Below are 18909 nucleotides of genomic sequence, written 5' to 3'. Positions count from 1 at the left end.
GGCTTGCATAGGTAAATGATTACTTCCAGGTTCGGATGGATGGAAATGTTATGCATCCGTTTCAAGAGTTCAGCATTAGAACCAATTCCTATATGGGTACAATATCAGTTTCAACAACGGTATAGGTTCAGGATCTGTTCCAAGTCCTGTAAGGCATCAGGCTCTGTTCCAACATCAATATGAATTCAAGATCAGTTCTAGGACCGATATGAGTTTGTGATCAGTTTCTGGTCCGTTATTGGTTGATCACTTCCAGAGCCAATATTGATTCTGTATCAGTATCAGGTGCAGAATGGTTTCAGAAACATGTTCCAGATTCGGTAAGGATCAGGTTCAGTCTCAGGAACAGTATGGATTTAAGATCCGGCTGATTGGCAGAATCAATATGGATTCAGGATCAATCCCAGGACTGGTATAAGTCCGTTATGGGTTTCGCACTGGGTAGCATATCCCTGTAATCATTCTAAAATATAAATGTTAAAAATCGAAGTGATTCTAAATACACTCGATGCACTGTACCCTGTGTGGGTTTCCAAATGGAGGTTATTATATTGCTGTCGCCCGTTCCGATCCTGGGTCAAACGTTCGAACGATTCGGGGAAGGGTGTATGGTAGACGATACGCTTACATTACGGCGCTCGGAAAGAAACTTCTGTCTAGACGTCTGTACTGGAAATATTCCAAACCAAAACCAAAACTTCCCCAAGACCTGAGCTGTATTAGTAAGTGTGCTGCGGGTGGATTTGTTAGTAATATCTTGGTTAGCTCTAATCAAAACAAAACTTTGCACGCGTTTTCCCGTAAACTGATGGTGATGTGATATGTGACAAGCGATACCTATCCATCCTTCCCCGATATCGATGGACGTATGTATGCACCTGTAATTTCTCTGATTCTAGCACTCCCCATCTAGCACCCATAACAGGCTGTTGGGATTGCAATCTTCCAGCAATTGTATTGTATTGGAAATCAATTTTCTCTACGGGCCGATGGTGCCGGTTTTAGTGCGGATAATGAAACATTTAACGGCATATTTACCTTCGGCTTATCGGAACCCCTCCCGTATCAGGCGTTCCGAGGCGTTCCGAGGGTGAGCGTCCCAGGCCTGGAAAGCACTTGAGCCACGGTACCATCTTCCTTCCCTCCTTCCCATCTGCTGCCCGGCGCAAAGCAGTGGGAAATTGTCAGTGGCGATAATTAGTTTCTCCAGTGTGTGTGGGTGTTTTCTTTTTGTTCTATTGCTGCTGTAAATGCACCTCTACAGGACCGCCCTCTACTGCCCGGCCCTATCGATTAGCTAGAGCGGCCAGAGCGTTGGAAGCAAACAAGGGCGTAGGTGTCAATGCGGGGAGAGGAACCCACTATCCTCATACACACTCACACACACACACACGCGCGAGAGCTCTTCCGTCGTACAAAATGGGCATGAATCCATTGAAATGCTGCCTTGGCTGGGTGGGTGGAAGAGGAGATTTTGCGCCCGCAGGTCCGCAAACCCCGGGCCGGATTTCTGGAAAAAGGTCGTCGAAGGGGAAGGGGCAAAGTTTGGGGGGTTGGGTGGGATATGGCTAGCGCTCACTAATTAATCCGTCGCAGTCGGGCCGGCGAAAACAGTGTTCTGGGGGCGGGGAGGAGAGGGGTTGTGCTGAAGCAGAAGGGAAGAGAAAGGTTGAGGGGGTTGAGGGGTGTCAGACCGATCCGAGCTGTTTTGGGATTTCACCGTACCGGGAAGAGGTCGGAGCAGGTGCGGAGCGGTTCGGCTGTATCGAAATACAAGACAGGGACGGACCGGGGTGTGTGGTACATTTGTGCAACGTGAGCGCGAATCGGCGTGGCCCCTGCGAAGCCAGTCGATGGCGATTCGACCTCGTCGCCGGTTCACATTTTTGCGCGCGCGAGAGCTTGTACGCGCCGGTGTCACAAGCGGTCGCGATCTTTTTACTTTCTCTTCTCGCTTATCTGTGTGTGTGCGTGTGTGTGTGTGTGTGTGTGTGTGTTGATTGAGAGAGATCAGCACATTGTCCTCTTGGCAGAGTGATTATTATCAATTTGTGAAACAGCACCACTCACACTATCGTACGCACCCTGACACCGGTGACAGAGTTAAGTGAGGTTTGTGTAGTTAAAATAATTGCACCGAGAGCACTGCCCCTGCGGGGAAGGGGACGGCAGCAGAACGAACAAGCGTATTGATCACCGTGGGCAGCCGTCGTCCCGCTATCAACCTCTCATTGCCGGTTTCGAGTGGCCATCGAACCTATCAAGTGTGCTGCTACCAAACTAACAGAGTATGATAAGCCAACACACAGCGTCGGCTGCACAGTAGTAGCAGTAGGCGTGTATGACAGGCAGTTACATTCAGTGAGGCAGTGCACCGCCACAGCGTGATGCGGCTAGGGGTCGCCGCCAGCGCGTAGAGCAACGTTAACGAGCTTCACTTTGGATGACCCCGTGCGAACCCGAGCGAGCGTTAGCACAAACACACACCAACACACGCATTCAACCAAACGGCCGGGCACGCACCGAGTGAAAGGACGAAAGCAGCCGCGGGGAAACCTGTTTGCCGAGCGACTTGCTGCCCAAAAATGCTGGATGCGCTCAAGTTCTTCCTGTTCGTCATCTTGCTGCTGGTGACGATCATGCTGAACCAGCACGTGACCTCAAAACGGTCCGCCGAGCTGGACCTCGAGCTGCTGTGGCAGATACAGGACACGAAGGGCGGTAAGTTGGGGCCGTAGTGGGGCGAGTACGCAACACTGAGCAGGATAAACAAACGTACACACACACACACATACCGTTTGTTGCAGTGTACGTCATACAGAACCAAACTGTGCCGTCGGGCGTGTACACGGCGCTGGAGCAGAGCATGGTGATCGGGTCCCTGCTGGAGGAGTACAACGACGTGAACACGAGCTGGGTCGGCGAGACGGACTGGACCTATCGGACGAATTTGTCGTGTGAGTGTCGTGGGGGGGATAAGGGAAATGGGGTTTGGGAGGAAAAGGAAAGGACAGGAGTCAGGCTGGGCTGAAGCTGGACGAGCGAGCTTCCTTTTAGGAGGCAAACAGTCGGTATGCTAGAAGATGAACGAGGTCGCTCACGCAAGAGAGACCTGGAGTTGAAGAGAATCTGAAGCTGAACAATTAAAACATGGAAATGATAAGTTGTCCCGTTTTTTTTGGTAACAGTTGATGATCAATTGCAGCCAACTGAAGCCTAGATGCGTTTATTTACAATGTTATGTTTAGTTTATTTACAAAGTGATTACATAACAATGTCTCAAGCAAAATTTTGATAGTCGTACAACTTTTTTTTTTGTTATGCCCGTGACGGCAACAGCTAACACCGAGGTTATCAGTCAGCTTGTTCCCGTACCGTTTAAAATCAACGTTTGAATCAACTCGAACAGTTTACTGTACATGGAACTTTTCGGATTCGGTTCACTAACTGTAGAGGACGAATAGACACTCACTGTTTTCTCATCCACATCACACAACCCAAAAGCCTGAGACTGAGAATATGAGACTCACCCTGTTGGAATTTCATTCATTCACTCTCTGGACCCACTCACTCGGTTGAGATTTTATTCCCTGAGCGATTGGATGATTTTAATCACCCTATAGGGTTGTGAATCTGTATTTGTATCTAAGAGTGAGTATCCCCAATTCTAAATCAAAACAATAACGTTAAAGACAACAACTTGGAAGTTTTGAAATAACAATAATCATTTCTGCTTATATCTGGATAACATAGAAACTTCGCTGGCGAGTTTGTTTAGGTCCTCTGAGTTCTCGCTGAGTCCTCTGATGCACGTTGTAATGTAGCCATTTTTACCGGCTACAACCAATTCGGGGCGGTCCCGTGGTACAGTCGTCAACTCGTACGACTCAGTAACGTGCCCGTCATGGGTTCAGGCCTAAAATGGACCGTCCCCCCATAGCAAGGATTGACTATCCGGCTGCGTGGTAATGAATTAAGTCTTGAAAGCCTGTACAGGCCAGCATGTCCCCTCGTAAGACGTTACGCCAAATAGAAGAAGAAGAACCAATCATACCTCTCAGTCTCCAATATCAGACTACATCTAATAAATCCTGGCTCATCGAGCGTGTGATGTTGAGCCTTCCATTCCTCGACTGTCGTCACGCGATCGAAGTGCAATCTGACACTAGTCTAACAAATCTACTTCCTAAACCGCCACAGGTCTAGCAGAGGACTATAAGTATGTGTTGCTGACGTTTCACGGCGTAGACACGTTCGCTAGCGTATCCCTGGGCGAGCAGCTGCTAGGCACCACCGAGAACATGTTCGTCCGGTACCGGTACGACGTGAAGCAGCTGGTAAGGGACACGGCGAGTGACGGCACCCACTCACCTCAGCCACAGCATTAACAAGTTCCTCTCTCATCTCGCGTCGCTAGTGTGATGGAGACACGCACGAACTGCGGCTCCAGTTCCGCTCGCCGGTGGTTGAGGCGCGCGAGCGTGCCAAAGACCGTGCGCTACCGATCGTGCCGACCTGCCCGCCGGACGTGTACCATGGCCAGTGTCACGTGAACTTGATCCGCAAGATGCAGGCCAGCTTCGCGTGGGACTGGGGCCTGTCCGCTCCGTCGATGGGCATCTGGAAGCCGATCCGGCTCGAGTACTACAGCTCGGCGCTGATCCGCGACTTGACGGTGGTGATCAGCGAGCTAGAGGTCAACGGTAGTGAACGGTGGTCGATAGCAGTGCGAGTGTACCTCGAGACGGGACTGGCCAGCGCTCAGGTGAATGGTTTGCTCACGTTCAAAATCATGTAAGTGTTGCGGGTGCGATGTTTCGTGCGAGCTAGGTTCACTGACTCGGCTACCCTGGTCTGTTGCAGCGGTGTACCGTTTTTGAACGAGGCTGACCAAACGCTGGCGGTAACGAACAAGACGAACGAACACGGCGAACTGCTGGTCGAGCACGGGCTAACCGTGGCCCGAAATGCGGTGGAGCGCTGGTGGCCGAACGGGTACGGCAAGCAGACCCTGTACAGTCTGTACGTCCGGTGGGAGGACGAGGCAGTGAATGGCGTGAAACTGCCAAACCCGGACACGATGATCTCGGAGAAGGTGATCCGGATCGGGTTCCGGACGGTGCAGCTCAGCCAGGAGCGGGCCACCGATGGGCTGATGTTTTACTTCAAGGTCAACGATGTGCCGATCTTTGCGAAGGGTTCGAACTGGATCCCGTCCTCCGTGCTGCCGGAGCGCTCGTACGACAGCAACTACGGTGAGTGTTTGAGTGTTTTGAGGTCGCGTAGATGCGACAACCGGAGCCCTGATTGATTGATCGGTGTACTTCCAACAGTGAAGTTTCTGCTGTACGCGGCCCGGGACGCCCACATGAACATGCTGCGCGTGTGGGGCGGCGGCCTGTACGAGAGCGACCACTTCTACCGGCTGGCCGACGAGCTCGGGCTGCTCATCTGGCACGATCTGATGTTCGCCTGCTCGATGTACCCGAGCGAGCCGGACTTTCTGCGCACGGTGCAGGAGGAGGTGCGGCAGAACGTGCGCCGCATCCAGCACCACCCGAGCGTGGCCGTGTGGGCGACCAACAACGAGAACGAGGTGGCGCTGCGCCAGAACTGGTACAAGACGAACGCGAACTACACCGCGTACTACACGCAGTACGTCGAGCTGTACGTGCGCACGGTGCTGCCGACGGTGGAGGCGAACGATCCCTGGCGCACGGTGCTACTGTCTTCGCCGTCCAACGGCGACCAGTCGCTTAAGGAGCGGTTCATTGCGACCAACCCGCAGGATCCCCGATACGGCGATGGTGAGTAAGGATGTATCAGGCAGAGGTACAGTGAGGTTTGAAGAATTTAAGTGATTCAGGCGTATAAATATGGATGAATCTTGGAATGGCCGATTGAATTTGAATATCAAATCAGGCGACTCTTGAACCTTTCAATATCGAAGAAACTTACACTTAATGCATGGCCTTTTCAAGGTTTACGAATCTTGAAGATCATTATAAAGAATGTTCAAGATTAGCCTTAGGATCAGATTTATATATATGAATGAATCTTTGAATGAATCTTTGATTTTGGACCTTGAATACGAAGACTCGTGCATCTTGGAATATCCCAGGACCTTACCTAAATTCTTGTGAGTTTGAAGATTCAAAAACCTTTATGCTCAAAGATCACAAATCTTCAGAGATTCGTCTGCCTTGACATTCAGATGCATGCTTCAATTCGCAAATCATGCTTCGATACATGCCGAGTGACGCCCTCCTCTACATTTCCGCTTTCCAGTGCATTACTACAACTACTTTCTGGACGGCTGGAACGCGGCCCAGTACCGTGGCGGACGGTTCGTGTCCGAGTACGGCTTCCAGTCGTTTCCCGCGTACACCAGCTGGCCGGAGGCACGGAGCTACCGGCAGGCCGAGCTGTCCCAGCTGATCAACCACCGGCAGCACAGCCCGCTCGGCAACGCGCCCATTCTGACGATGATCGAGTTGAATCTACCGCTGCCGCGCGACCCGTCCGCCGATGGCTACTGGCCCGAGCTGATCTACCTCAGCCAGCTGTCCCAGGCGATGATCGTCAAGACGGAGACGGAGGTGTACCGGGCGCGCCGCGTCGAGCACGGCACGATGGGCGCCCTCTACTGGCAGCTGAACGACGTCTGGATCGCGCCCTCCTGGTCGTCGATCGAGTACGGCGGCACGTTCAAGCTGCTGCACGTGTGGTTGCGCGACATCTTCGCACCGGAGCATCTGGTCGCGTTCGTCAACGAGCGCCGGCAGCTGGAGGTGGTGGCGGTGCGCGACACGCTCCAGCCCGACGTCCAGCTGTGGGACGTGGAGCTGCGCATCCACCGGTACGGTAGCTTCCGGCTGGTCGAGCGCATCCGGCAGGAGCGGATCCGCGTGCCGGCGAACACGGTCGAGCTGGTGAGCACGTGGGACGTGTACGGGCATCTGGCCAAGCAGGGGCTGCACCCGGCCGACCATCTGGTGCTGCTGTACGCGTACCTGCATCCGGCGGACGGGCTGCCCAGCCAACCGGCGCCGCAACCGATCGCAGAAAACTTTGCCCTGCTGGACAAGCTGAAAAACATCCGCCAGGAGCAGCGGGTGCAGCCGACCGTGAGCATTAGCGTCGTGTCGGCGGTCTGCAGCGAGCAGAGCAACCTGACCAGCGTCAGCCTGGAGGTGTCGGTCAGTGCGCCCGCCCTGTTCGTCTACCTGCAGCTGACGCCGGAGAACAGCACGCTCAAGCAGTGCCAGTTTTCGCGCAACGGCTTTCTGCAGTTCCAGCCGGTGCGCACCGTGCAGCTGACGTGCGTCGATCCGGGCTGCCGGAACAAAATCCAGGCCAGAGACATTACGGTACGGACGGTCAACGAGCTGCTGGTGCGCTAGCCGGAACGACCGGAGCGGTTTGCCCTTGCGTACCAACCACGTGTAGCACCCTCCTTCCCGCGCTGTGCACCGGTCGCTTACAAACAGTCGAAAGCGAAACGAATGATTATATTCATATAGTTCTATATATATTAACTACATCTATCATACCAACAAAGTTTATATTTAATTATGCGTTTTCGTTTCCATTAATTTACAACTCCGTGATTTCCTTTTTCCCCTTTTGCTCCGTTTGCAAATCCTTCCGCATCCGTTGTTCTACGCGTTTTAGTTTTCTTTTTTAATCTGCGCTGCACCTTTAACACAAACCATCCCTCCCCCTCGCAGGAAGCTAAGAAGCTGTTGAAGGGGGAGGGGATGGGGGGGGGGGCGGGGAGAACAGAAACTGAGGCTCCCCAATTTGCAATCCCTTTGTCCTAGGACCTAGCCAACCATTGGTTGTCGCAAAAAGTAAAAATCTATATCCCTTTCTTCCGGCGGCGCTTCGATTCCTGCATCTCCTCACCCTCGCCACTATACACTAGTGTGTGTGTGTGTGTGTTTTTTTTTTACACAAATACCGGCGTAAAAGCACTAGATACTTTCAATCTATACAAACTTTCTGGCATCTAACAAAAAGGAAACAACGCACGCGTGTGTGTGTGCATGTGCGCCTGTGTGTTGTGTGTCTATCGCGTGGAAATGAATGGGGAGCAGATGGCCGGGAAAAGGTGAAATAAAATGAAAAGAAATAAACGTCACAATCGATAAACGAGACTAGTAATGGGACACGTGGGCGTGTGTTTCTCTCTGTGTGTGTGTTGTTATTTTGTTAGTTGTAAACACTAATTGGAACATAAATTATCACCCGCGCCTTCTTTTTTTTTCTTCCCTGCCCTCGGCAGCACAACTGTACGCGGGGGTGGGTGGTGGTGGTGATTTTTCACCGCAACAAACAACAAAACATAGATAAACTTATACCCTAAACAAATAATTTCTCCGCAGCGGTTCACAACCCTAATGTACAACGATCGGCTATGGGAGAAAGGAGCGAGAAGGAGAGTGTGTGTGTGTGTGTGTGTGAGAGAGAGAGAGAGAGAGAGAGAAGAGAAAGAAATGGGAGGTTTAAACAATATACAATAATAATAAAAAAGCAAACTAATGTACGTTACGCGATTGTTATAAGGTTCTTGCGCTTTCCTAGTATGGACCGCGCCTTAGAGTAGCTTTTCCCTCTAGCCCTTCTTTGTGCCAAACCTAACATTCGACTACATGTGTGGGTGTGTGTGTGTGTGTGTGTGTGTGTGTGTGTGTGTGTGTGTGTGTGTGTGTGTGTGTGTGTGTGTGTGTGTGTGTGTGTGTGTGTGTGTGTGTGTGTGTGTGTGTGTGTGAATGTTGTTCTTCATTTGTGTTGTGGCTTTGCTTTCATAAGATACGATCAACATAACAATGTAATCCACATCCAAGGATGCATTTAAAGTGGTTTCCTTTGTTACTCCCTTGTTCTTCTCGTCGCTTCAAGCTTTCCCCAACTGCTGCACTCCCTTTCGTCCGCTCAATTTTGCTGATGCGTTATGTTTTTTTTTTGTAACTTTTACTTTACACTATCATACTGTTTGCGTCTCTGCGCTGTACCTAAAATCTAAACGTACTAATCCTACTTCAAATATTTGGTGTTATTATCCTGCAAGCAGCATCTCCCCCCCCCCCCTTTCCCTGGTCGACACAATGTTCTTCTTCGCGCACATGCCGGCCTATACAGGCTGTCGGAAGAACTTACTCAGTGCCACGCGCAGCCGGATAGTCAATGTCAGTCCTTGCTAACGCATATATGAGGCTTGATTCCATGACAGGCGCATATGATTAAGTCGTACCAGTGTACGACTACACTATGGGACCGCCCCTAATAGTATGTGTGTGCTGGTAACAATGTGCGGTGAGGAAGCTGGCTTGACCACAAAGCAAAAGCACACACTGTAAAACTGTACGCGCTAAACATGTTCTGTTGTTGTTGTTTTTGTTGTTGCAATATACACACACTCACACACACACACACGCGCGCACAAACAATGATTAGAATAAGTTAACTTAACTGCTTCGCTTTTAAAGCTTCTCCCGCGTCGCGAGGGTTTTGAAAACATGCATCGAAAGACGGCTGGCGTGAAACGTAGCGTATATTGCAAGAGCACACGCACAAAAGTGGATATAAAATAAAGTTAAGCGGGTAATGAACCCGGGGTTGGGAAAGGCGAAGGCGGCGGGATGGTATCAAACGGCAACCCCCTGAACGCGAACGCTCGCCGGTGACAGATGAGGCCAATGACATACACAAACGCCGTCACATCCGGTTCAATCTTCGGTGTCGGTCCTAAGCTTGACTTGCCCTACAACTCGGCCCCCGCTAACGGGAGGCACGGTTACAGGTTGTTCCGTTCCGTGCTTTCATTGCAAGTCACTAACAGATAAAGGAAGGAGTAGTCCCGCTGGTCACGATACACGCAACGGCTGTAATGGAGACGGCGCGCTGCGTTAGTAGTTCGTCGTCGCTACCCTTTCCGCACCCTCTCCCTTCTCCCTTCTCTCTGCTTCTCGTCGTCTTCGTCTTCTTTACACATCACAATTTTGTTCTTTCTTCTTCTACTGGTTCCTAGCTGCCCACAGGTTCCTTTTTTTGTTTTAGCTATTGTCCGTCCCCTTGCGTTCCTACCAGCGATTTCTTCCCCCAGCGTGACGTCACACAGCGCGGGTCACCAGGCGCATTAGTCCGCTATCGCCGTGTACGGCAGGCTGCTGTGCTTCGGTTTCGTTTTGTTGATGAACACCTTGATGCAGCCGCTAAAGTCGGCACTCACCATCACGTACCCCCGGCACGCCTTTTTGCTCTGCTCCACGAACGATTGGTTAAGGGAGATCTGAACAAAAAAAAACACATACATACACAGGAAATTGCATTTTGCTTAGACGGCACCGCACAACCACACCACTCTTGCTTACCTCGCTGTTGCTCGCCGTTTCGTCCGGATCGAGCATGATGATTGCCTCCGGCTTCGGTGCGAAGATTGCACACGTGACGGTCGCGTTGTGCGCCTTGATGCCTTCCCAGAAATCGCTTCGATCGCGCCGAACCTGTAACCGACCATGTTTCGAAATATTAACGGTCCCATCTTGGTCATTTGCTTGATTCTTCATCGACCAGTTGCTTACCGAGCTGAGCTTAGCGTACTCGTGCTGCGTCTTCCAGATGTAGATGCACTGGTTCTCCGAGCCGGATATGATGTACTTGCCGTCGTGGCTGAACGATGCCTTGATCTGGGAGGACGAGTTCAGGTAGCCCTTGTACTTGCAGCTCAGGTTCAGGTCGCGCAGATCGTACAGCCGGATGCGGCTGTCGTTGGAGGTGACCAGAATTTTGTCCTCGCCTGGAAATGGGATGGCAAATTAGGCAGGGATGGAAAGGGTTGTTTGCTATGGGTCAGCATACTGTCTTGTTATCCTGCCAATGTCAGTGCAAACGGATTGCTACACCGTGCAGTGAGATACGGAACTGATTTGATTTGATGATCGGAACTGATTCCGATTTCGGAACCGATTCCGATTCCGGCACCAATTTCGATTCCGGAACCGATTCCGATTCCGGAACCGATTCCAGAACCAAATCCGGAATAGATTCTGGAACCGGATTCTGGGCCTACTATCCAGAATCGATTCCAGAAACCTTCGGAGCTAGCCGGAATTGTTAAATCACGCTAATGAGTGGTTGTTTGCATTGCTGCAGATTAGTTATCCCCCAGTTCGCGACTGGCCCAACCTTTACCTGGCATCGGTTCGATACCGCTAATCTTCCGGCCGATCGCATTCCGCCCGCGGGTCGAGCGGACGTGTATCTGCGTGTGGTACTTCAGCTGGTCCGTGTTGTAGAAAATGCAGCGCCCGTCGTACGTGCCCACCACCGCAAACTTGCCGTTCGCACAGAAGTTGGCCGCCGTTATTAGCTTCGTCTGCCCGTCCACCTCGTTCCAGAGCGCGACCTTCTTCTCCGGGATGTTCCACAGGCGCAGCTTGCCGTCCAGGCTGCCGCTCAGGAAGTAGCGATCGTCCCGCGGATGGAACGCGATCGCCGTCACGAAGTCGATGTGCTGAAAGCAGCAGAGACACTCGCGGCGCGAGATGTGCCACAGCCGCACCGTTTTGTCCATAGAGCTCGACAGGATGAAGTAGTTCTTCGACCAGGACACGTCGAGCAGGTCGGACGTGTGGCCGGTGTAGGTGCAGAACGAGCGCGGCATGAACGGGCCGGGCGACGAGACCGACTCGTCCGACTGCACCGAGGTGAGCGATTCGTCCGCCGGCGACGCGATCATCGACGCGTTCAGCGCCTCCTCCGACGGCGTCGGGGACGCTTTCTGGTCCGCGTTGTACTTGGTGCGCATCGTTTGAAAGAACGGGTACGCGTCCTTCAGCACCCAGATGCAGAGGACGCGGTCCTGGCCGGCCGTCGCCAGCAGCCGGCCGCAGCTGCTAAACTTCATGCACCAGACGGCGACCGTGTGCTCGCCGGACAGGTCCTGCACGTGCTGCAGCTTGGCAAAGTCGTACGGGCCCTTGTTCGTGCTGGACGCCTTGATCTTGATGTTCTGCTCCGGGTTGCCCACGTCCTGTATGTCCGCCACGTCCTCCTTGTGCCGGGCGTGCGACACCTCCGACGCGATCGACTTCGCCTTGCTGACCGTCTTCTTCGCGGTGGTGCGGAAGAACCGCTTCAGCCGGGCGGTCCGCCGCTTCAGCCGGCCGCCCTCGAGCCCCTCCGACTCGAGCTCCTCCTCGTAGCCGGGCAGCTGTATCGAGTCCGAGTCGGGCTGCGGGCCGACCGACTCCTCGTCCGTCTCCGGGATGTGGCTGGTCAGCCGCATGATGTGCAGCGAGAGCGGATTGATGCACTGGGGCAGCTTCTCCTCCACCGCCGAGAGGGGGAAGTTTTCCCCGGTGTCGAGGTTTTTCACCGGCACCTGCTCGAGTATCTCCATGTCGGTCAGCTGCTTGCCCGAGTTGGTGCGCGTCCGCACGTACATGTTCATCTGCTTGAACTGCTCCTCGTCGCCGGCCGACTTGCGGCGCTCGCGCAGCTGCAGCTGCTTGGCCGCGAGGCTCCCGTGCCGCATGCCGCCCTCGAGGCTGTTCGTGCCGGTGATGGAGTAGTTCTTCCGATGGCTGCCCATCCCGCCGACCCCGAGCCCCGGCACACCCGTGCCGACACTGCCCGTGCCGCCGCCGATGCCCATGCTGCCGACGCCACCACTCACCATCCCGATGCCGCTGCTGCCCACGTTGCGGAAGAACTCGCGCCGGATCCGCTCGACCCGCGCGATCTCGTCCCGCGACGGCCCCTCCGCCTTGTTGAACGCACCGTCGGTCGGCTTCACCACGTACTGGCCCTTGGTCGCCTTGTAGATGTTCAGCCCCTGCGCGTTGTCCGTCCAGCTGACGTGGGACGACGGGCCGGACACGCTCTTCAGGCTGCCGGTCGGGCTGATATGGCTGCACTTGGTCTGGCTGCCGCCGAGCGTCATGCGGGTAAGGGAACCGCCGCCGCCGCCCCCACTGCCGCTGCCGCCCGTGCCTGCCCCATTGCCCCCGTTCGTGAGGGCGGACGGGACGCCGGCACCGTTCGCCACCGCGGTTGCCGCCTCCTCGAACGAGTTTTCGATTTCGCGCGTAATCGACTCGAGCGTGGCGGGCGACGGCAGCGTCTGGCCGCTGTTACTGTCACCGCCGGTCGTGGTAACGTCCGCACTGCTGGCGCTGCTCACCCCATTGCTGCCGGTGCTGCTGCTGCCGCCAGCGTGCTTGGCCGTTGCGACGGCGGCGAGGGCAACGGGGCCCGGACCGGGACCACTGTCGCTCTGGCTGCTGGCCGCCGGTGGCGGTATCTTCACCATCAGCAGCTCGCTCGACGAGCTGTCCGCCGGTGGTAGCGTAAGGCCTTCGTTCATGTTAAACTGCTCGGACGAGCTGCTGGAGAGTTTGCGCGCCTTCTTCTTTCGGCGCGGCGGCGCCACGGGGCGCTCGTGCACGACCGCAGCGGCGCCGGCGGTGCTGGGCGCGGTGACGGGGACGGCGAACGTTGCATCGGTGGCTTTCGACTGGACCGCGTTCTTTGTGCTGCTGATAACGTCAGAATTCGCTGGAATGAAGTGGTGGATTGAAGAAGGCGGAGGAAAACACTTAGCATGTGTGTACCATCGATCTCAATCGAGCGCGGACAAGGGGGAGGCACGGGAATCGGTGCCTCGCCCTGATAACGTTCAATTGTGATAGGAAAGCGATTAAGGTGGACATGTTAATACCCTTTTTTTAGTTGCTCATGTACGATAAACTTGGGGATGAGTTTGGTTTGCAACCAATTTTCAAATTGTAACATTTTATGTTTTAGTAGACGTTTAATGCTTTAAGCGTTTGAGACGTTTAAGTTGACTAGCGGTCTGGTGGTGCAGTCGTCAACTCGTACGACTTAACAACATGCCCGTCATGGGTTCAAACCCCGAATGGACCGTGCCCTCATACGTAAGACTGACTATCCTTATTTATTTTAATCCATATCCTGCTACTATCCTGCTATGATAATAAATACGTCACTTATAACCTAGCTCAATAGTGGTAGAATCAGGCCTTGGCCGACGACCAAAGAAGAAAAAACGTTTAAGAAATAATAAGTTCACACCAACATAAATAATAATAATCCGACAACATAAAAACATATTATATAGAATCTCAAAAGCTCGGTATGTATGGTTTTCCTCGTTGCAAAGGTGATTTACTGAGTTAAACTAAACCTAAGCAATGGTCAACTGGGGGTAAAAATGTATTCAATAGTCGCTTGCCGCTAATATCTGGTTCTAAGTTGATCACATTTTTGAGATTGTGCATCTATGTTTGCCTCCATAGCACCAATTTTTGTCTGTAAGTCAATGTTTCTTGACTCTAGAGTAAATCCTGATACATTTGCAAGGTATTGGAGTAGATTTGGTGCAACCGTTGTGTGGTCGTTACAAAGCGTGATAAAATATGCAGCACACGTCGTAAAATGGCTTGGTTAGACCTGTAAGTTGACTGGTTGTGGAGCTCATAGTTTCAGGAGTCAGAGATAGTCAAACGCAGACAAAAATGTGTACCTTTTGATCGATAAATATAGGTACAAAAGAGCTCAAATGTAGTCGCAACGACTGCATCATATAAAAAAGTTAATACTTTGCCTTTTTTTCGGGCATTCCGTAATAGCAAGAAAAGGTCCGCATTAGTGTTGGGTAAATCTGTTTCAGATTCATGAATATGAATAATTCTTTGGAATGATTCAATGAATCTGAATCTCGGTTGGAAAGATTCATGAATCTCACAAGATTAACGAATCTCATAATCTAATAAGATCTTGGCGTAACAATCTACCTGGTCATGTCAGCCTATACAGGCCTTCGAGACGTCTTGGAAAGTGCCACTAGTTTGCTTTGCTACGGGAAGACGCTCTATGCGAGGCTTGAACCGATAACGGCCATATTTTTTGGTGGGATTGGGCAAATTCAATATTTTGGAAATCATGCATCTCTAAAGATTCCTGAATTCTTAGAGACATATGGATTTTAAAAGATTTATGTATCTTATAGATTCATGAATCTAAAGAGAATAGTGAATCCTTGCAGATTAATGAATATTTATGAATCTCTAAATGAATCTTTGAAGATACATGAATCTTAGAAGATACATGAGTCTTTGAAGAATCATAAATCTTTGAAGATTTGCGAATCTTTAGAGACTCATGAATCGTTGGAGATTCCACTGAAGATTCGAATCATTGATCACTGAAGATTCATAAGAATGAATCTCAACGAAAGATTCACGAAACCCAACACTAGTCCGCATGCGACTTGTGGCATGCAATAGGAGCACGAAAAAGTGCTGCAGTGAAAATGGATAGTTTCCTGCTGCCCCTTTCCAATACACACCTGCCGGTATCTGGCCACCGGTTCCACTGGTACCCTTTTTGCTCGGTGGCTGCTGTTTCCCCGGTACCGCCACCTGCTTCACGCTGGACGAACCGGCGCTGTGTGCTGCAAAAAAAAAGGACAACAAAAAACGGCATTACCATTCAGCGACAAAGCGGACAATGCACAATCGTACTTACCGAACGTATCGATGCTGCCACCGGCCATGATGCGGCCGACTATCCCGAGCGAGGAAATGCTGTGGATGCTGGCGACGTCGCTCTCAATCACGCGAAACGGATAGTTCGAACGGCCCGTCGACACGTACATGCCCTCGACGGAGCTGTTCTGCAATGTTCCGAAACAAACAAACGAAAATAAAGCGCCCGCGAGCGTTAGTGTTTGAGGGTGGAGCTGGTAGTACATGGTACCAAAATCAGCCCCAAACGTGTTAGAGATAGTGAGAAACAAGTGGACGAGATTTTGCTATTACGAGTAGATGGAAAAGAAAACTAACTAGCTAAAGGCATTAAACACACTACTGCTTCTACGCTCTCTACCTAAGTTTGTTATTCAAATTAGTAAACAAAGAAACACAAAGAGCTAGGTAGAATACGAGATAGATAGAACCGTAAACAATAAAGATTAATGCTAAACGAATTTGCAAAAAAAACCCTCCACACTACAGTTCCGGATTGGATCGAAGAGAGCAACAAAAAAGAAACCCCCAACCCCCCAAAAATACGATAAAGCCAGTTTAATGTTACAACAAAGCATTAAACAAACGGTTTCCCAGCAAAGTGGTGAGGTTGTTTTTTTGATTTGCAATGCTTTTGGTAGTTCGGATGGAACGTGGATGGGCCCTTCTCGACACGGTGCGGGGCTGCTCGTCTCCAGAACCAGCCAGCTGTGTGTGTGTGTGTTTTTGGGTGCCTTGGGGAAGGGGTGCGGCGGGGTACAGGGTGTGTCTGCGTTATTAATAATACCTGCGAGTCAGGTGTCAGTATATTGCCCGGATTCTCGTCTTCGTCGTTTTGCATGCTTTGGCGCAGCTCGTGAAATCGCTGACTACGAAGCTACGGTAAAAGAGGGGGTGAAAAAAAAAACGGAAGAAAACAAATAGAAACGGTAACGGATAACTAACAGCGCGAGAAAGAGGAGAAAATGTAAAAGTCATTATAGAAATGGCGAGCGAATATATAGATATTAGTACACTAAACGCACAAAAAAAAACTTGAAAACCGAGCATAAGCGAGCATAAGTACTGGCAGAAGTTGCTGGCCGTTTGTTTGATTGGTGACGGTGGTTTTGGTTGATTGTCGTTGATTCCGGTGCGAATGTGGCTGACACATGGCTGTTGAGGGTCGTTCGTGGGTCGTTGCAAACCCCTTCTTTCGGATGTTCGTTTACTTCCTTGTGTCTGCGATGCGTTACAACCGTCCTGGCACGACCTCACTAGCAGCGGTTTCTTTATTTGGTTTTGAAGAAGAAAGGAAGTAGCCTTTCTAATAGATGTTAGATAGAAAGAGAGAACGAGCGAGATAGGTCTGCCAATTGCTACGCGCTACCGGATGGTTTACTTTATAAAAAAAATATGCAATAATACGTAACTGATGCTCATGCTTGTTCCAACGATGAACGATATATAACGGATATATAATACGGTAACGGCACAAAATAAACAAACAGAACAGAAGAAGCAAACAAAACACAACAGCAAGGGACAAAGTTGACGACCACAAACAAACCCAATACGCCCAGTACCGGTGGGGCTGTACTGTCCCATCGCTGCTGCCACACTGCTTACCGATTTCGGTTCCTTGAAGGGCTGTTCGGCGAAGGCAGCGGACGGGCCACCCAACGGCCCACCGGTCGGTTTGGGGTGACTCCTCTTGGTGGCGGCGACGGCGAAGGCACTGCTCTCGCCCATCGCATCGATCCGGTCCTGCTGGGCGGCCGGGTGCCGCTGCGTCAGCGTGTCCGTAGTGTGCGGTGCCGCCGACGCATGGTGGCCGCCTGCTACAGTCGCACCGGTGTGACCCGCCCCGGTCGACGGGTGCTCGGTACGCCTTCTGCCACACGGTGAACGCAGAAAAAAAGGAAGAAGAAAAACAACGATAATAACAACAGTAAGCAGAACGGAAGGCAGGTGAAGTGCTCCACCCTGCATCACATTCTCCCTCCTTCCCCTTTCTAAGACAGTCGGTTCCCGAGGTATCCGCGTAAGTTGAATGTTACGTTTTGCAGCAGAAATACATTTAATAAATGGGAATATTTGCTTAAATGTAGTATTTTTATACACTTAACTGTTTATGTAGAAGATAAGGATATTTATGATTTCTCTGCGGTTCTAAGCATTTGAACAAAAAAGTAAATCATTTTGCAATTGAGAATTATTGGTGCAAATTGTACTGATTTGACACGCAAGCTGTCATATTTAGTAAGCCGCGTTAGCCAAGAACCGCGCAACTCGGGAACAGACTGTGCTTTTCTCCCCGCAGATTGTGAAAGGGCAAATTTGTTTTCATACCTGCTGGCACCTCCTGCCCCTTCTCCTCCCCCTGCGCCACCCCCTTCGGTCGACGATCTCGCCAGCACGCTGTCATCCAGTGCATCGTAGAACTCGTCCGAGCTCTCGCTTCCACTGGCCATCGCTGCAGCAGCGCAGGGACGGGCGAAACGCGGCGCCTCCCTTCCGTCCGCTCGTGCCTCGCGTACCCGCCGCTCGACACCCGACGGCGATGGTGATGATGATGATGATGCTGCTGCTGCTGGTGAACAGCGCAGGGAGATAGCCGTCTGGATGCCCGCACCTGCTGCTGGTGTTCCGTGCGCTTTCGGGGTGGGGATGGCGAGAGGATTGGTGAATGGGGAGTTCGCGGTGGGACAAACCCGCGTTCACCTTCCGGAGGGCTGCTGCTGCTGCTGCTGCTGCTGCTGTGTTGCCGTCCGCTTTTCACTGTGGGTGCTTCTTTGCAGCGCAGCAGGGCCAGCCATCAAGGGGCCGTAGCCGTAGTCGAAAATTTTTCAACACACACAGACTTTGTGACAGCCCAACTATTTCGCCCACCTCAGACCACAACACACCAAGGTGCATTAAGTAGGTCAGGTGGGGGAATACGGAGCATTTTGACAATTCGTCACTTGACATAAGGTCCCCGCGAATTCAAACTATTATTTGTGTGATTTTTTTAAAAACTTGGTCATGTATTTTATCTACAACATTTTTTAAGCTGAATATAATTGTTAAACTTACTCTGGGCTTTGCGAGTTATAATTTAAGATTTTAATATAAATTTAACACAGATATTTCAGTATAGAATTTAAAAAATAGTTTTACAGGCAGTCTCCAAGAAACGCTACTGATGGGGACCGAAAACGGCCGCAAAATACCGCGTATCTTGCATTTCTGCGAAACACTGCTTCTAGGCGACCCAACAAATCTTCCGCAGCAATGTTTGTTGACACTTTCTATTTGCCAAACCGTCTATGCTTTAGCACGAAAGTCGGCTCCGATCCGACTCGGAACCGACTCTAGATTCGCCCGGAGTCGC

The 18909-nt window shown here is 51.5% G+C and overlaps 2 protein-coding genes across 3 annotated transcripts; one reads left to right on the top strand and one right to left on the bottom strand.

Moving 5' to 3' along the window:
* The first annotated feature begins 1723 nt into the window (after positions 1–1723).
* LOC1272123 (beta-mannosidase) lies at positions 1724–7577 on the top strand. The gene is made up of 7 exons (XM_061657341.1): positions 1724–2721; positions 2808–2957; positions 4201–4337; positions 4418–4794; positions 4864–5255; positions 5334–5807; positions 6289–7577. The coding sequence occupies exons 1-7, from the start codon at positions 2586–2588 to the stop codon at positions 7401–7403; spliced, it is 2781 nt and encodes a 926-aa protein (XP_061513325.1). The 5' UTR covers positions 1724–2585; the 3' UTR covers positions 7404–7577.
* On the bottom strand, positions 7546–18442 carry LOC1272124 (uncharacterized). Of its 2 annotated transcripts, XM_061657319.1 has the most exons (9): positions 17886–18441; positions 17163–17427; positions 16342–16431; positions 15556–15703; positions 15377–15481; positions 11197–13563; positions 10587–10801; positions 10377–10508; positions 7546–10294 (listed from the first exon to the last, which is right to left on the bottom strand). In XM_061657319.1, exons 1-9 carry the CDS (start codon positions 18005–18007, stop codon positions 10142–10144), a joined length of 3597 nt encoding a protein of 1198 aa, XP_061513303.1. In that variant the 5' UTR covers positions 18008–18441; the 3' UTR covers positions 7546–10141. The 2 variants fall into 2 exon arrangements, with proteins under 2 accessions (XP_061513303.1, XP_061513313.1); XM_061657329.1 differs by lacking the exon at positions 16342–16431 and having other exon boundaries at positions 17886–18442.
* Positions 18443–18909: the final 467 nt, after the last annotated feature.

The sequence above is a fragment of the Anopheles gambiae genome, chromosome X, assembly GCF_943734735.2.
Source record: "Anopheles gambiae chromosome X, idAnoGambNW_F1_1, whole genome shotgun sequence".
Taxonomy (NCBI): domain Eukaryota; kingdom Metazoa; phylum Arthropoda; class Insecta; order Diptera; family Culicidae; genus Anopheles; species Anopheles gambiae.
Note: the sequence above shows the minus strand (reverse complement) of the source record. Positions and strands in the feature narration are given on the sequence as shown.